The 16,320-nt window shown below is 40.4% G+C and overlaps 1 protein-coding gene across 1 annotated transcript; it reads left to right on the top strand.

Annotated features, from left to right (window-relative positions):
- The first annotated feature begins 409 nt into the window (after positions 1-409).
- On the top strand, positions 410-14,709 carry clptm1 (CLPTM1 regulator of GABA type A receptor forward trafficking). Its single transcript, XM_010751722.3, has 14 exons — positions 410-547; positions 3,946-4,085; positions 5,977-6,100; positions 6,320-6,478; positions 6,692-6,809; positions 6,916-7,001; positions 7,709-7,829; positions 7,939-8,183; positions 8,364-8,457; positions 9,178-9,368; positions 10,201-10,296; positions 10,425-10,560; positions 11,503-11,670; positions 13,398-14,709. The coding sequence occupies exons 1-14, from the start codon at positions 494-496 to the stop codon at positions 13,589-13,591; spliced, it is 1,926 nt and encodes a 641-aa protein (XP_010750024.3). The 5' UTR covers positions 410-493; the 3' UTR covers positions 13,592-14,709.
- Positions 14,710-16,320: the final 1,611 nt, after the last annotated feature.

The following is a 16,320-nucleotide window of genomic DNA, read 5'->3' as shown; positions in this document are numbered from 1 at the left end:
ACATTAAAAAAAAACATCAGCTTTGCAGCCAAACATCCAGCAAAGTCAAAATCATAAGACACACCCACAGAGGTTCCTCCAGGTGCTCCTGGTTCTCCTCCAAATGTCCAAAAGACATAAAAAAAATAACATTTAGATTCGATACCTGATTGATATAAACAAAAAGAAAACTGCATGTTTGTAACTAGTTTTATTGTAATACTGTTCAAAAATACCCAACTGTTCTTTATATTCCTCTTAAAATTCAGAAGTTTATAGATTTATCTTAAGAAGTAATTAGAAGTCTATTATTATTATTTATTTATTTTTTTAAATTAGAACTTTGTTTCACAAACAAACAAATGATAGTGTTACTAATATTAACGCTCGTGCTCTGGGGTTAAGACCACGTCACTCCAGTGACGCTTACAACCGAACTCTCGCGAGGACTGAGCGCGAGCTCCCCCCTCCCCTTCCAGCAGTGTGCGGTGTGCGCCGATAGAGACGAGGAAAGATGGCGACGCAGGAGAGCGGCGAAGCAGCTAAAGCTGTCGTGAGCAACGGCGAGGTAAAATGAATGACACTCTCACTGCCTTGTCTGCTTTTAACGCTCAGGGCGGGATGGCGGGGTCTGTTTGTTTGTCTGTTTGTTTGTCTGTCTGTCTGACCGTTGAGCGTGTGACCGTTAGCGTTTTTTTAAAAACCGTTCGCTAGGCACGAGCCCCAGTGACGTTGTCAGTTGCCGGTTGGTTTTAAAACGACCCCCCCGCTTCGATGTGTTGAGACATCCCTGACTGTTTTTTGTAGCCAGCAGACACACGGTTCACGGTTACAAAGCTCACCTTTTTTTAAGACACACAGGTACGTGAAAAAAAGTGACAGGAGAGTGAGTTGACTTCATGGTGTGTGATAGTGTGAGGCTGCTGGCTGCTGCAGTGTGTGTCAGTTAGCTTTCACAAGGCCTGAACCTGAGCAACGCAGCTTGGGCTTCACGAACCAGGCCAAGTCCTGCACACAGCTCTCTTAATTATATCTCTTTTAATTTACAGAAATATTAGGCTTTAATGTGTGTCTTTTTAAACCTCACGACTCACGTTTCAACCTCACCTTTTTACCTGACCTGGCTCATCTGGTTAACAATGACAACTTGAATCAGGTGTAGCCAGCTTAAAAAAAATAAAATTATAAAAATGTTATAAAAGCAGTTGTTGGAGGTAATCAGGGCGTTATCTACCCAACTAGTAATCATTTCCTGAGTGACAAATGTCTGTCACAAGTTAGCAGAGGTCAAGTGAATCATCAGTCTTTAGATGAAAGTCACTGTTTATGCTTAATCCAAAGTCTGTCAGGCTTTTTGCAGGAAAAACGTGAATATTTCTAGTGATATAAGACACCAATATGACTGTAAAAGTGTTTGTACTCTTCATTAAATTCAAAAAATCAATGCAGCGTTAGGTATAACTTTTGTTAAGGTATAAGTTTTGGTTAATTTTTAATTTTGAGTCTTAAATCTAGGCCCCAGTTCCGCCCTTTTATATTAAAGCCACTGAGATTTAATGTGAACAATAAGCACTGTAGCACATTTTTAGACATTAGTATTGCTTTAATTATCCTTATTTATGCACCTAATGTTGCATATCCGCGTACCTTCTTGTTGGAGATATTGCCACCATGTGTAGTAAAGATTACCAGGGCAATGTCATTCAAATATTTGGCATTTTTACTGTTTATTAAGTTAACCAGTAATTTTTTTATTAGCAGACTAATTAGGTATGTCTTTAGTTTTTGTTTTTTTAAGTTCATTTTGATTGTAGCTTTAAGTCTAGGGTAAGCTTAGCTCCAGTTTGTGCCTCTTTATATTAAAGCCACTGAGGTTTAATGTGAACAATAAGCATTGTAGCACATTTTTAGACATCAGTATTGCCTTTTTTACCCTTATTTATGCATCTAATGTTGTGTGTGCTTGCTGCCTTCCTGTTGGAGAGCTTGTCACCATGTGTAGTAAACATTACCACAGCAAACTTGTTCAAATATCTAGTGAACTAATCAATCCATAAATCACTTCAGGTTTAGGTATAACTTTAGTTTTTACCTCTTACATTAAAGGCCCCAAGCTAAGCACAGAGAAAGCAAACACATATCACCGACAGTCTCTGAAAAACTCCCCAAGAAGGTCATTAAACAACATTTTAAAAAATACTTTCAGGATTGTGTAAATTCCCACAAAACAGTGCTTACATGTTAAGCAATCTTGTATTTTTTTATGGATCGACAGGGCTTTGTCTTCCAGAATAACGGATGACTCGCTCTGAGATTCATATCTCAAAACTAGGGCAAGGGTACAACACAGGCCTGGTGTCTCTTTCTATAATGAAATTGCTCTGTCAGGATAAATGCGCTATTAGTTTTAGATGAGGCACTTACATTGCTCTCGAGGCTCTCTGCTGGTGAATCGGTGAGGGAGAAGTTTCTGTGGTATTAATCTAGGGGAAACACTGAGTGGCTTGTAGCCAGATGTAACGAGAAGGTGTGCGCTCTGCTTTTTTTTATTGTCTCCGGTTTGGTTTAATTTTCTGCTGAGCACAGGTGTGACACAGATGTGTCTTTTAAACCCTTATTCATATAATGGTGTGTATTAGGGCACTCGCTGCCCTCGTGTTGGAGATTTTGTCATGTGTAGTATACATTACCAGAGTAGTCTCTGTGAACCTTTCGCCCCTCTTCCTGTGTAGTGCCAAATCCAGTATCAGTCATTTACTCTGCACCCTGAACAGGTGGTTAATTCTTAATCCAGAGGGTGTAAATTGTAAATTATTATCGAGCTGGAGCAGATAACCTGTGTTTGTTGGTTAGCATATTGGTGATCTGTCTGTGTTATTATGTCAACCCCCCACCCCAGGAAACAGAGATCAATGTCTTTGATAATAGAAATGCTTCTATTTGAACACAACAGGACATGGCAGGGAGGATGAAAAGCTCTATTTCGAGCTACTCCATGGCCCTGAAATGTAATGTGTATGTCGGTGCTGGGCCGGTGGCTTATCACCAACCATAACATTTTCACTATTCTCTCATTTCTATGCTTCCTTGGCATCCTGATAAATGATAATACGCAGAAAACATTTTTACTCTGAAGTGTTGTTTGTTTCTAGAGGCCGACGTCTCGCCTCCCTTGTGTTGGTGACAATGGGGGAGATTAGATGTTTAGATAGTAGTGAATGAGTCTCATGACTTGGCATGTGCTTGTGTATTGTGTCACTTGAATAGAATGTGGCCTTGCTGGAGGGGCGGGCGGGCGGGTGGTCACATTGACCCGGCAAAACAAACTAATGACAGATTGTACTGATCTTTAACATGTGGATATGCATGCATAGTACCCAAATTAATTATTCTAGTTGCAAAATGAAGAAGGCTCTGTAAGATCGTGACCGTCGGTATCGGCTTGCTTAGAAGTGAAAATAGTCTCAGCTTTTCAGTCAATCAAATATCTCAGTTTTACAGTAATTATGATAAAAATCAGAGGAACACTGAAAATCATTTTATTAAATAAGCTTTAAAAAGCTAATTTGGCTTGTGTGTTTATTTGCCAAGCACACATTTAATTGTGAATTTCTTTCTATAATTTGGTGGAAACAAAAGTAGTTTCCATTATTATCTCACTTGAGCACATTTGTGTTAATAAATCGCTTAAAGCACAATAGTTTCACCTTGCCTACACCTTGAGTCCTTGAACATGTGCTGAATACTCCCAGTTCTGACGGGAGGTTGAGTGTGAATCAATCACCTATATATATCATACTGTATCATTATATCACCACTTTAGGCTCTCAGTAAAGCACAGTGGCGGCATCTGACCTGGACCTCGTGAAGCTGCTGTGTGATGACGTACTTCATTACATGCTGCTTCGTCATTGTGGCTTTCTTTGGCTACACTGACCGTCTGTCTCTGTGTGTGTGTGATTGTAGGTGAGCAGCAATGGTACTGCTGCGACAACAGATGGCCAGACTGTGCAGACGGCTGACAATGCACAGGATCCTCAGCAGCAGCAACAGCAGCAGCAGCAAGCACCAAATGCATGGCAGGTCATTAAAGGAGTCCTCTTCAGGTGAGTCTTGACAACAGAGGGCCAACCTTCAGATAAAAGCTCACTTTGATACCGTGTGTGTGTAATAATTAACAAAATACATGTGTGATATGTTGTGACGAGTCACGGCTCAGCTGAAGATCAGTTCACACTTAGAGAGTTCACTGTGCTTCAGATCGCTGCAGAGTTTAGTGTTGTTTCTCCATCTGGCCTTTTACCCAAATTTACAAGGGTCAGATCTCTAAGCATGGGCTCCTAAATGTTGATCATAGAGTGTTACTTAGTTTTTCAGTGACTGTGGTGGATGAACCAAAAAAATCCTCCACTGCTGTCACTTGTACTCACGGTATTAATGACGTTTTACTTAATTAATGCCTTTCGTCAGGTGAAATTCATACAATTCGACTGTAGCGGCAACTATTTATTTTAACTAAGAGGCTGATCGGCTCCTTCATTAACACGTTACAATCCAAAGAAAACGTCCAAAGTGCACGTCGAGTAAGTTTTATGATGTTTATTAACTGAAATAGTAACAGCACACTTAAATTGGCATAACTTGACGAACTTAACTATACGACATGTGATAATAAGTGAGACAACAGACAATACTGGAGCCTGTCGCCAAGTGCACAGGTAAAAAATAAGGTGTAACCACAACCGAACCCTCTATGCCAATTACCGGAAATAAAGGTGATCTACCAGATTTGTGCAATCAAAACAAAATATAAACAATATATAAACTATAATATATAATAATAAACTATAAACACACATTTTGATCCGATGCACCTGTCAACTCTCATCTCCCATCAGAGCGTTTTAACAGTTAACTTTAATGTTTTGCAGATGCAGTCATCAGTTAATCTTGATATATATTTCTGCATGAGCAAATGTACCTCAGGAGCATGGGTTCTTTTTCACCAACACTGAGGAGATGTTACCAGCGTTGTACCTTTTTTGCACCTACTATAAATAAAACCCTGTGGCTAGTTTCCCGTGCCTTAGTCAGGCAGTTAGACCAGTGGCTGCTGATTGGCTGGCAAACTAACAGAACAGGTCTGTTTAGTTGGAAAAACTAGTCTTTGGCATGCAAAACAATCTTGACACATTTCAGTATTGTGGTTTGGAATAGCCTGTTTAAATTGCCGCCACATACAGAGGTTTTATACATGTAGTTCAAACAAATCACTGAATAGATAACTGCACAAGTTTCTACATATTAAACCGCAGCATCCTACCACAACTGTCATAATAAGCTGCAATAAAATAAAATCCTGCCACATTTACAACTCCTGAGCTCAGAAAAAGCATGAATTGACGCATCAGTGAGTTGTAGAGTTTTTGCTGTGGTCAGTAGGTTGGCGTTTTGGTTGTACAGGACAGTTGTAGATGATTTGGCCTATAAGTTAACAAGAATGCGTGTAACAAAGAATCATTCATCATAAATTTAACAAAGTGAATGCATTGTTTGTGTCAGCTGAACCCAACCCAAGAGTGAACAAAACCACGAGCACACAAGGGGAGCCTGCAAGTTTTAAAAAATTAAAAAAGAGATGTCAACTCTTGATATTTTAGGACTCTCCGTTCTTCTTTCACTTCTCTTGTGACCCATCACTGATTCATGATACCTAATGCATGTCTCTTGATGTCTGAACGTAATGCAATTTGACTGGATCCAGTTAAATCAGATTAGCCTCTTTGTGGCGTCGCTCTCTTCTGATCTCAAGAGAAAAGTAGTTTGTCATGCTGATATACCCAGCGTTTGTGCATTTACAGTCATATTTAAGTATTTATCCAATTCGTCACCCCTACTGCTCCTTTCTTTTATCTTTTCCCCCTCTAATCTTTGACTTCAATTCCTTATTTACTAAATCTTATTTTCGTCTGACTCTGTTTGCACTTGTTCCTCCAGAATCTTCATAATCTGGGCGATCAGTAGCTGGTTCCGTCGAGGGCCGTCCACTCCTGACCCCAACACGCCACCCGGTGCACCCAGAGTACCCAGCAGGAACCTCTTCCCCAAGGACACGCTCATGGTATAACACCTGCCCCCTCTGTCTGTGGGCTTATCTGCATGGCTAGTTGTTTCCATTAATTGAATTGAAGCTATTAACACCCCTCATACTCTTATCCCCTCAAGTATTTTGACAGCAAACCAGAGTCATTTCTCTCTTTCAAAAAACCCGCACGCACTCCTGTGACTCCTGTGACTCTGTAATATCATAAACACCTTTATTTTCTCACCATCCCTGCAGGACCTTTATGTGTTCGTGTCCCAGGACGAAGTGTTCACTGACTTCAACAACACAGAAGCCCTATTCTGGTTCCACAGGGACCTCGTCTACGGAGACTGGACAACAGGGGAGAGCGGCGATGGCTGTTACGAGCACTATAAGGACATGCAGATCCCAGAGGTGGGGATGACTGAGGATAGAGGAGGTTGAGGTGCAGTGTGAGAGATATGCAGCTGGAGTGAGAGAAGAGAGTGATGTGACAGATGGTAAATGAGGAGAGGGAACAGGTATTAGTTCAGGAGAAAAGGTAAATGTTGGTGAAGGGCAGGAGAGACAGGTTAGTGATGAAGTAGAGATTTGTGTCTGAAAGTCAAATAATTGTTTCTGTTACAGAAAGTGCAGCAGAACGGCTCCCTCTACATGCACGTCTACTTCACTAAAAGTGGATTCCACCCAGACCCTAAACGCAAGGGGCAGTACCGCAGACTGGCAACAGTTCATTCAACACGAAGTAAGCATGCGTGGGGGAAAACACACTTCAAACAAAAGCTGTAGTAATAGCAGTATATAAATGATCATTTCTGTGTGGTGATGTTTATTTGTGTGTTTGTTTTCAGTGCTGAATAAATTCAAGCGACGAAAGTTTCTGAAGACCAAGAATCTGCTCACAGGGGAGACAGAAGCAGACCCCGAAATGATCAAGGTTGATACGGTTTATTTTTTATAAACATGAATGATATTAGGTAATTTAGAAGTCATTTCACCGTTACATAGTTTCACAGTCTAATCAATGGAATCAGGTGTAAAATGTCTCGCTCAGTGTTTATCTTGGTCACAATAATTAATCAGTCAGTTCAATATAAAAAACAATAGCCCTTTTGTTTTAATCATACTTTTTTAAAACACCATAATATCTACTGTATATCAGGTCAGCCTGTATTACTCTGTGTATTATGACTGGACTACACCACAGGTGCATAAAATCCTAGCAGGGTTTCAAGATGCATCTTAAAAGCTACGAAACACGAGTTTACAGTTTGCCATCTTATATTATATTAGTTTAGATTTGTAATGTACTTCAAATCACCTCCTTGTAAAGATTTGTGATCAAGCACAAACCTCTCCTTGATTTAATTGATTTCCTGGAACTGGATGCTGACTACGTCTGCCAGTTTTATCTTCACACATTTAATTAAAGTGACTACTTAGTGCTGGGAAACGCGCCCCTCAAGAAAGATTTTAATATTAAAAGTTCAAGTAATGACCTTTTCTTATCCACACGTCATGACATGTCCAGATATTACCTATTGTAGGTAATCAGTTAAGAGGCTATGAGCAAAGAGCCTAAATTAATTTTACAAAAAAACAAAAAGAAGCTTTATGTGTCTAATGAAATGTGTTTCCTCACAGCGGGCAGAGAGCCACGGTCCAGTGGAGATTATCTCTCATTGGCACCCCAACCTCACCATCAACATGGTAGATGACCACACTGCCTGGGTCAAGGGCTCCGTTCCCCCTCCTCTTGACCAACGTAAGCTCCTCACACTCACCTCTTTAAATTTTAAAAGTCCTCAACTACAACAGCTGTTTAACGTCCAACCATCTTGACACTTTTACTCTTCTACCCTGTCCATCACTAGATGTTAAGTTTGATGCAGTAAGTGGCGACTACTATCCCATCGTGTACTTCAATGACTACTGGAACCTTCAGAAGGATTACTACCCCATCAATGACACCCTGGAGGCACTCCCGCTGCGCCTCTCCTACTGCCCGCTGTCCCTGTGGCGTTGGCAGCTTTATGCCGCTCAGAACGCACGCTCGCCTTGGAACTTCTTACCCGAGGACACCTACGAGCAGTCTGATGAAGACCAGGACTCTGTCAAGGTGAGAGGTCAAAGGTTACAGAGACGCTCGTACTTTTGGGTTCCTTTTTAAGAAACATGATTTGATTTTCAGAGTAGTATTTTGGTATAGGAAGTTATTTATGCTTCTCAGCTGAAGCTAAATGTAATCTGTGGACTCTCTGGTCGATCGAGTTGTAACTAAAGTGCTCTCTTTGTGTAGGTGGCCCTTTTGGAAACCAACCCGTACCTGCTGGGACTCACCATTGTTGTCTCCATCGTGCACAGCATCTTTGAGTTCCTTGCCTTCAAGAACGGTAAGGCCACACTCAGACAAGGACAGGGACAGGGACAGGGAAACCGGCAACCGGTGGGGGAACTGAGGTGGGTTGCTGTCGGCGTGTCTATACAATCAGAGAAATAACGTTTTATTTCTCTGATTAATGACAGCTTTCTCGAGGCTGGCGCTCGCTCTCTGTGATGTTACTCTATGTCTCTCTACCAAAGCACTCTCTCTGTCTCTAATCATCGGACATAAATCAAATTAAACTTCATGTCACTATACTTCGCAGTGTAAATTGCGAGTCAGACTCACAGATTTAGGAGCTGGGTACATGAAATAAACAAAGTTAGAACACACACATAGGTAGATTATGAGAGTTTAGTCCATGAATCCACCTGGATAGTCTCTGCTTCAGAGACATTTCAGGCTGTCCGTGGAGGTCTGGCCGATCTGAGTGTCTGATTGGCGGCCGGGGCGTGACGTGGGGCTCCTTTGTCCTAAAGGTTGAATCTGGCTCAACTTCACTTCCGGACGGTGGCAACGTTTTTTGCGGTAACGCCTGCGTTGCAGGCTGCTGGTGCGGAAACACACGACCCCCACTGAAATGAATAGAAAAACGCCGGCGTCCGGTTTGCCTGTCCCTGTCTTAACGCCGCTTAAGATCACAGCAGCAGATCTATGTCGAGAACTAAGGAATAGTTTGCACAGTGTCTGTTTATCTCTCGGCTTTAACTCATCACCATCTCCTACACAGATATCCAGTTCTGGAACAGCAGACAGTCTCTGGAAGGCCTGTCCGTGCGCTCTATCATATTTGGCGTTTTCCAGTCTCTGGTGGTGCTGCTGTACATACTGGACAACGAGACGAACTTTGTGGTGCAGGTCAGCGTCTTCATCGGCCTCCTCATTGATCTGTGGAAAATCACCAAGGTCATGGACGTCAAAGTAAGTCAGAACAACATTTTTCTTTTCTTTTTTCATGCACATTAAAACTTTTCACTGATGAATGCCCCTTCAACAGAGATAGCTAATCAGTTAATGTGTAAAGATGAAGGAGCAGCAGACTCCTGGACTAGACTGGCTTTAAAGGAGATCTTAGGCCTACCAAACTGTTTTGGGGACTCCCTGAAAGGAGATCCCCCAAGAACTTACATTACAGTCCTTACAGGACCACTCAATGTACACGTATGTCACTTAAGATTTCTCTTATGCTAGGAAAGTACCTCCTCTGAAGTGGAAGCTAGAAAAGTCCCTCTTGTAACCATGAGAAGTTCTACCGGTCTGAAAACTCCTTGAAACCTAACCATTTCATTTGCTGATATTACATTACATTTAGTCATTTAGCTGACGCTTTTATCCAAAGCAATCAATCAAGGCACAGTGTGACAAGGACATGTTAGAGCAGCTAAGTACTACTCGCATAAAATAAAGTGACAGCTCTTGAAGAGGAATAGATTTAGCATGTCCGGTAGTGTTCAGAAAAGGGGTACTCTTTGAAGAGCTGGATCTTTTAAGTCTTTTTTGGAGGTAGAGAGGGACGCCCGTCATCTGGTAGGAACTGGTAGCATGTTTCACCAACAGGAAACAACAGACGAGAAAAGTTTGGATTGCCCTGAGCGTATGGGCGGAAGAGCCAGGCGTCATTACTTCTCTTTTGTTAATCCAAATACCATTGTGTCTTCTTCTATTTTGTCTGCAGTTACGTTTTGTTTCTGCTTTTTGTGATGCTGTTATTATTACCACTTTCCAGTAAACGACTCTTTCTGTTTTACTCTAGTTGGACAGGGAGAACAAAATTGCAGGAATCTTCCCACGATTGGTATTCACAGACAAGTCAACATACGTGCAGTCTTCCACCAAAATCTACGACGATGTAAGTCAAATCGAAACTCAAGGCTACATGCACATTTCTCTGTTGAGATATCGTGTCTTATAAAAGCAGTTAGTCACTTTCTTATGACTGTTTCTGATCATTTCTTTTCTCTCTTGTGCTGTGAACAGATGGCCTTCAAGTACTTATCGTGGCTGCTCTACCCTCTGTTTGGCTGCTATGCGGTCTACAGTTTATTGTATGTAGAGCACAAAGGCTGGTACTCATGGGTACTCAGCATGCTCTATGGCTTTTTGTTAACCTTTGGTAAGTTTGAAGCATTTACACACTCCTACATATACTATACTATACTATACTATACTATACTATACTATACTATACTGTATACATCATTTTGTTCTAGAAGAGTGTTTATATTTAACGTCAAGTGTTGAAACTTCATAAGTCAGCTGATGGCACATAAACAGGATTTAATGAACTTATATTAAAGTCAGTTCAGCATACTAAAAATTAGTTATCTTAGCACAACTGAGCATGCTGAGTTCACACAGTGCTCGTGTTACAGCCTGTAAATTAAACAGGTTTTCACATACAAGGAATCATATGTATATATGTATATATATATATATGTGTGGAAGCTAAAAAATCAAGTATGAATGTACAATATGTTTTAAAATGAAAAGAGCTGTATAGTTTGTGCAGAGATGTCTAAATTATTATTGATCTTAACGTTAAGACACACACATTGGACAGGAATAAAGCAAAGCATAACCATAAAAAGCAACTTTCAACACATGCAGAAAAAAACAGCATCATAAAACTACAATAAATCTCCAAAATACTGAAATGTACAAGTTAAAAACATACTTAAAGTAAATGAAACCAGTAGATAATGTACAGGAGTAAACACTATACTCATTCTTGACTCTCTCTGTGGAGGCATTTATGTTTTGTCTTGACGTGTTATTGATTCACACTCTGCTGACACATTAGTGCCAACACGGTTTGTTCCTGTTTATCTAAATCTGTGTTAAAGGCCAGAGATGAGGCTCGTTAGTATTGTCTCTCTTAATTATCTTGTCTCTAAGAGGACGTACGTGCAAGCTAATGTTTTCATACTTGCATATTGCATCATGGTTACATATCTAATTCCCTGTAGCTTCTGCTAATGTGCTGTGTATTAATAGACTTCATGAAGGCAGCCACGTTGCCTGCTGCGTTAACTTTCTCTCTGTTCTCTGTTTCTAGGTTTCATTACAATGACGCCTCAGCTATTCATCAACTACAAAATGAAGTCTGTGGCTCACCTCCCGTGGAGGATGCTCACCTACAAGGCTCTCAATACCTTTATTGATGACCTGTTTGCCTTCGTCATCAAGATGCCCATGATGTACAGGATAGGATGCCTCAGAGATGGTATGTCTTCCCCCATAAATTCAGTTAAATAACCACCTGAAACACAAGATATGGATAGTCAGGTCAGGTCTGAATCATCGACCATCTAGTATCAACTCACTGACAGTGGTGGGTAGGGCAGGATCTCTGAGTACAATTACTTCCGTGAGAATTATTGAAGTGAGAAACCTGGTTAATAAATTACTCAGTTACTTTCCGTTTATTTATTTATTTTTAGCGTGTGAACGTTACATTAGAGTTATCATTATGTTCTGAATCACACCACCTTAACCAGAGCAGTGTCTCTCAAACTTTTTACACCATGTACCACCTCAGAAAATATTCGTCTCTCCAGGCACTACCATTACGACAGAGGTTAAAATATTATAATATATGGGATGCAGGCTTGTGTGTATAAGTAGATTATTTATTGTTTAATCCAGAACCAGAGCTACCTCAGTGGAAAACTGATCCACACTTCTCTTCAATATATTTCCTGTTTGGAGCTACAGTTGCCGTGTTTATGAACCATTTGTTTTACTCACCGTCTTCACGTTACATTTGAGCTCGTAACTAATCAGGCATGTAAACGCACACTATGTGCTTCCTTCAGCTTGTGTAGGTTAGAAGAGTTTTTGAAAGCAGAGATCTCAGATTGTGTTATAAAATAATATGGCCATATGTGGCCGAGGATTGTTGCTGGTAGCTGCAGTTTCTTCTTGATTTTGTTCCATCATCATCATGTCAGCATCGTGGTCAAAAGGCAGGTGGTGCTGATTTTTCTTTGACGCAGCTGCAGTAGAGGAGCTCCTCGTACAGTCTACCCACTCAGTTCCCACGTTTAGAGCAGAGTTATAACAAAGGTATAAATGCATAACGAGTACCCCTTTTGCTTTTAACAGATAAATCACATTGGTTTGTTTAAGTGTAATTAAATATAAAGAGAGCTCATCACGTTATATCTAACCAATTTAGATGAACAAATATTAATAAATGTTTGTACTAAAGACAGCAGTGTGGAGTAATGTGCTTGAATCATCAGAAATCAAAGTATTTCTCCGGTTGCTTTCAGGTTTTCAGCTCATCATTCCTCTCCCGTAAACGTGTTACAGGCAGTTGATTACTGATGATTATTGATGATTACTGTTACTAAGCGGTCAGTGCAGTGTGCACAGTCTGTCCAGTGTTGCTGGTAATAAGTGGCACTTTAAAAAAGTGAGGAGAGAAGAGCCAGGTGTTCATCGAAGATAGATGACATGTTCAGGCAGGTTTTTTTAAAAATAGGTAGGTGTCATGTTTTATTTCAGTCAGCTCATAGCTCCGGAGGTGGTGTCATGGTTTCACTTTTCTTATTAGTACATTTAATCTGATCTATTGAGGATGAATGGAACATGACGAGTCATGTTCTTGATGCATGATTTGAAGAAAGATTCCACTGAGTGCTGCGTTTATGTCATCCCGTAGTTACTGCTATCATTAGTTTCCCATTTATAATCACGACTAAGAAGCTCTTAGTATATTTCTGAAACTGATATATTCATCTCGACTCATAAACCAGACAAACATGAATGCCTCCCCATCCAAATTAACTGGATATCGTGCTGTGTTGTCAATGACACATTAACCGACTGTGCAATCATACAACTGTCCTATGATCTCTCTAATATGTGAACACCGCAGTTTGATTTGCCTTTAACCACTATAACTTGTTTCTCACTGCATTAACCTCTGTGTCCTCTCCCCTCCAGATGTGGTGTTCTTCATCTACCTTTACCAGCGCTGGATCTATCGGGTCGATCCCAACAGGGTCAACGAGTTCGGCACCAGCGGAACAGACCACCTCTCAAACGACACAGCAGCGGTAGAAGCTGCTCCCGCCGCCGCCGCAGCAGCTGACGCCGCCATTACAGACAAACCAGAGGGGGAGAAGAAGAACGATTAAGCAAGACCGTGCCCTTATCCTCCTCCCTGTCTCATGGCGGGGGGCGAAGAGGACTTGTGGAAATTAGACAGAGAGGGGCGTTGTCTTTAGCTGTCATGGACACCACAACAAAAAAAAAAGAAAAGAAAATGCAGTTCAACTGTTCCCTCTGATTTCTGTGGATCCACAGAGAATCATATTCAGTGTAGACTTGGTAAAATTCTTATTTCTGTTCCCCGTCCTCTCGTTTTGCAGTTCAAGTGAAGTAAAACAAAACGTGATGTACTGTATTCTGTATGATTTCTCGGAGGGTAACAATGTCTTGGAGTAGAGGTTGGGAGGGGAACGGGTCACAGTTATACTACTTTTTTTTTTTTTTGGTTCATTTTTTTCTTTCTTTTTTTTTTTTAACAATACAGGGAAGAAAGCGGCCAAGTGCAACTGTTGTTCTTTGTGTAGATTCCTTGTGAATTTTTCTTTTCATTCCATGTGAGCACCATGTTTCGGATTGCCTGGAAACTGGTGAGTAGTGCTGGAGGAAACTGGAAAGATCCTGAGTCACGACGGAGGTAGAAAATAAAATAAAAATAAATAAAAAAGGAGTGCGAGTCGGTGACTGGAGACAAGATGATGGACCCTACAGGACACTACCCACAAGACTGACTACTACCCTCAATTTTGAACAAATGGTTTAATGTTCTAAAGTTGAACATAAAAAAATAACAGCCTTGTTGGTATTAATATAAATATATTAATATTGTCAATGACTTTTTGTTTTTTCAGTCACTGAAGCATTCTTTTGTATGTCCTCAAACTGTACAGAATCTCAGCTTGTCATGTTAATAATACCGATGTCAAAACTGTCTAGCAATAGCTAATTTGCAAGTCTTATTTTTCATTTTTACCCCCCTCAGCCAGCTCAGACGTCTGGTTTTGAAAATTGTTTTGACGTTCACACTCCAAACCAGATCACCTTGACAGACGCAGCCGGAGACGGGTTGTCAGGCGTGTTGCTGGAAGAATTACAGTGTCTCTTTGTTTTTAATTTTGAGTGCTGTAAATCCTGAAAGGTTCCATGTTGGTACATATTAAATTTTGATTCATTCATGTTTATAGTAAAACTTAAGTGTGATTTAAAATGTCCACGATGCAAATCTTTTTTTAAATTTTACTCTTTTTACTTAAAGAACAATATTTGTGCATGAGACTGATGTTTCTTTGTGTGCTTCTAAAGCATGCACGTTATCATGTGGTTAGGCCTTTGTCATCCCTGAAGGCTTGAGTTATAGATTATGATAATGACTAATTTCATTATTTTCCCTGATGAATCGTCTTTGTGTTGACATAAGGCTCATCACCGTTTCTCCATAGCAAAAGCTTGTTTGTTTTCTCCAGAACAGAAGTCCAAAAACTCAAAAAGATTCAATTTGAAAAGAAATAAAATGAGGAGCAAACAATACTTAGAATCAAGAGGCTGAAACCAGCAAAAGTTTGAAATTTTTTTGCTTGGAAAAGTGGAAAAAAAAGCAAAAATAGTTGGTGTACTGTAGATTTTGACAAAACCGTGACCAACTCTTTTCAATGTATGTGTGGAAAGACAAGCGAGGTGGAATAACGCCTGCACAAAATACTACACTAGATACAGTCTGTGTGTGTGCAATTTTGTTTTTCAACCTTCAGCTAACCCCTTTTTGAAAATCAGACTTTATATTTTGTTACAGTTAATCCTCAATCCTTAATTTCTGCCCACATCTTTGATTTTCTTTCCTTCAGTGATTTTAAAGTAGCAATTCAGTCAGTCAATATGAGGCAGGTGGATGAGTGATGCGAGGCCAAACAGTCTACCAGGAGCTGTTTTAAGTCACTCGCCTTCATGAAACATCTGCAGAAACACTGTGGGGCCCCGGTTGTTTAACCATTAACCCTTTTGTGTTTGTTCTAGCCTGCCAGCGTTGACAAAAACAGCCTTCAGTAACCACACAACCCTACAGAGACTCTTTTTACATGCACACAGAGTACTTGTACACATTTACATTTCATATTTCATACGTGATTACGTTGTTCTGGTGTTCACAAGGGGTTGTATTTGTCTATGAGCTGTGAGAAGTTTGAACAAACATGAGTATTTTCTCATCTCCTGCTTTAATTTCTCTTCACTGTGTTTTAAATATTCACCCAAACACTGACCGATGCTTTTAGGACAGTACAACTATATTGTGACAACATACATCAGTAGTATCTTCCTTATCTCTGCATGAGTTTTTCTTTCATTTTCTGTCCCTGCTTCCTCTAAACACCCCAACTTTCCCTTTCCATTTCCTTTAAACCTCCTCTCCTCTGTCCAGCCAGCAGGTGTCACAGTTGCGCCTTCACAATGAGCAAAAATAATCCAAAAAGTTATTGTGGCGAGACGTCACTTTTTTTTTTTAAGGGCAGTTACTAAACGTGCCAGGAGGTTATTGGTGCAGTTTGACAGCTTTAATTATTCATGATGAAATTTAGGAATTCAAATGCGTGATGCAACCAGGATCCATATCCCAAGACTTTCACTGAAGTAGCTGGGAAAGCTGACTGAGGCGGTTTGCATAGCCTGATTTGCATATTCAATGAATCTGCACAAAGAAGAAAAAGTTACATAATGGAAAAGAAAAACCACACACACACACACACAATATTTGAAAACATGAATATTCAAATCATATGATATTCAGATCCACAAAGGCAGCAGAGTTTGGTGCCTGCTCGTCCCT

This window comes from Larimichthys crocea, chromosome VII, assembly GCF_000972845.2.
Source record: "Larimichthys crocea isolate SSNF chromosome VII, L_crocea_2.0, whole genome shotgun sequence".
Classification (NCBI taxonomy): domain Eukaryota; kingdom Metazoa; phylum Chordata; class Actinopteri; family Sciaenidae; genus Larimichthys; species Larimichthys crocea.
The sequence above is the reverse complement of the archived record's forward strand: the minus strand, read 5'-3'. Positions and strand labels throughout refer to the sequence as shown.

What these genes read in the sequence shown, in the direction of transcription:
- clptm1 (XM_010751722.3), top strand. Translation starts at nt 494, where the DNA reads ATGGCGACGCAGGAGAGCGGCGAAGCAGCTAAAGCTGTCGTGAGCAAC. An exon ending in AACAGTTCATTCAACACGAA is followed by an intron (nt 6,810 to 6,915) that starts GTAAGCATGCGT and finishes GTTTGTTTTCAG; the next exon opens with TGCTGAATAAATTCAAGCGA. An exon ending in CAGACCCCGAAATGATCAAG is followed by an intron (nt 7,002 to 7,708) that starts GTTGATACGGTT and finishes GTTTCCTCACAG; the next exon opens with CGGGCAGAGAGCCACGGTCC.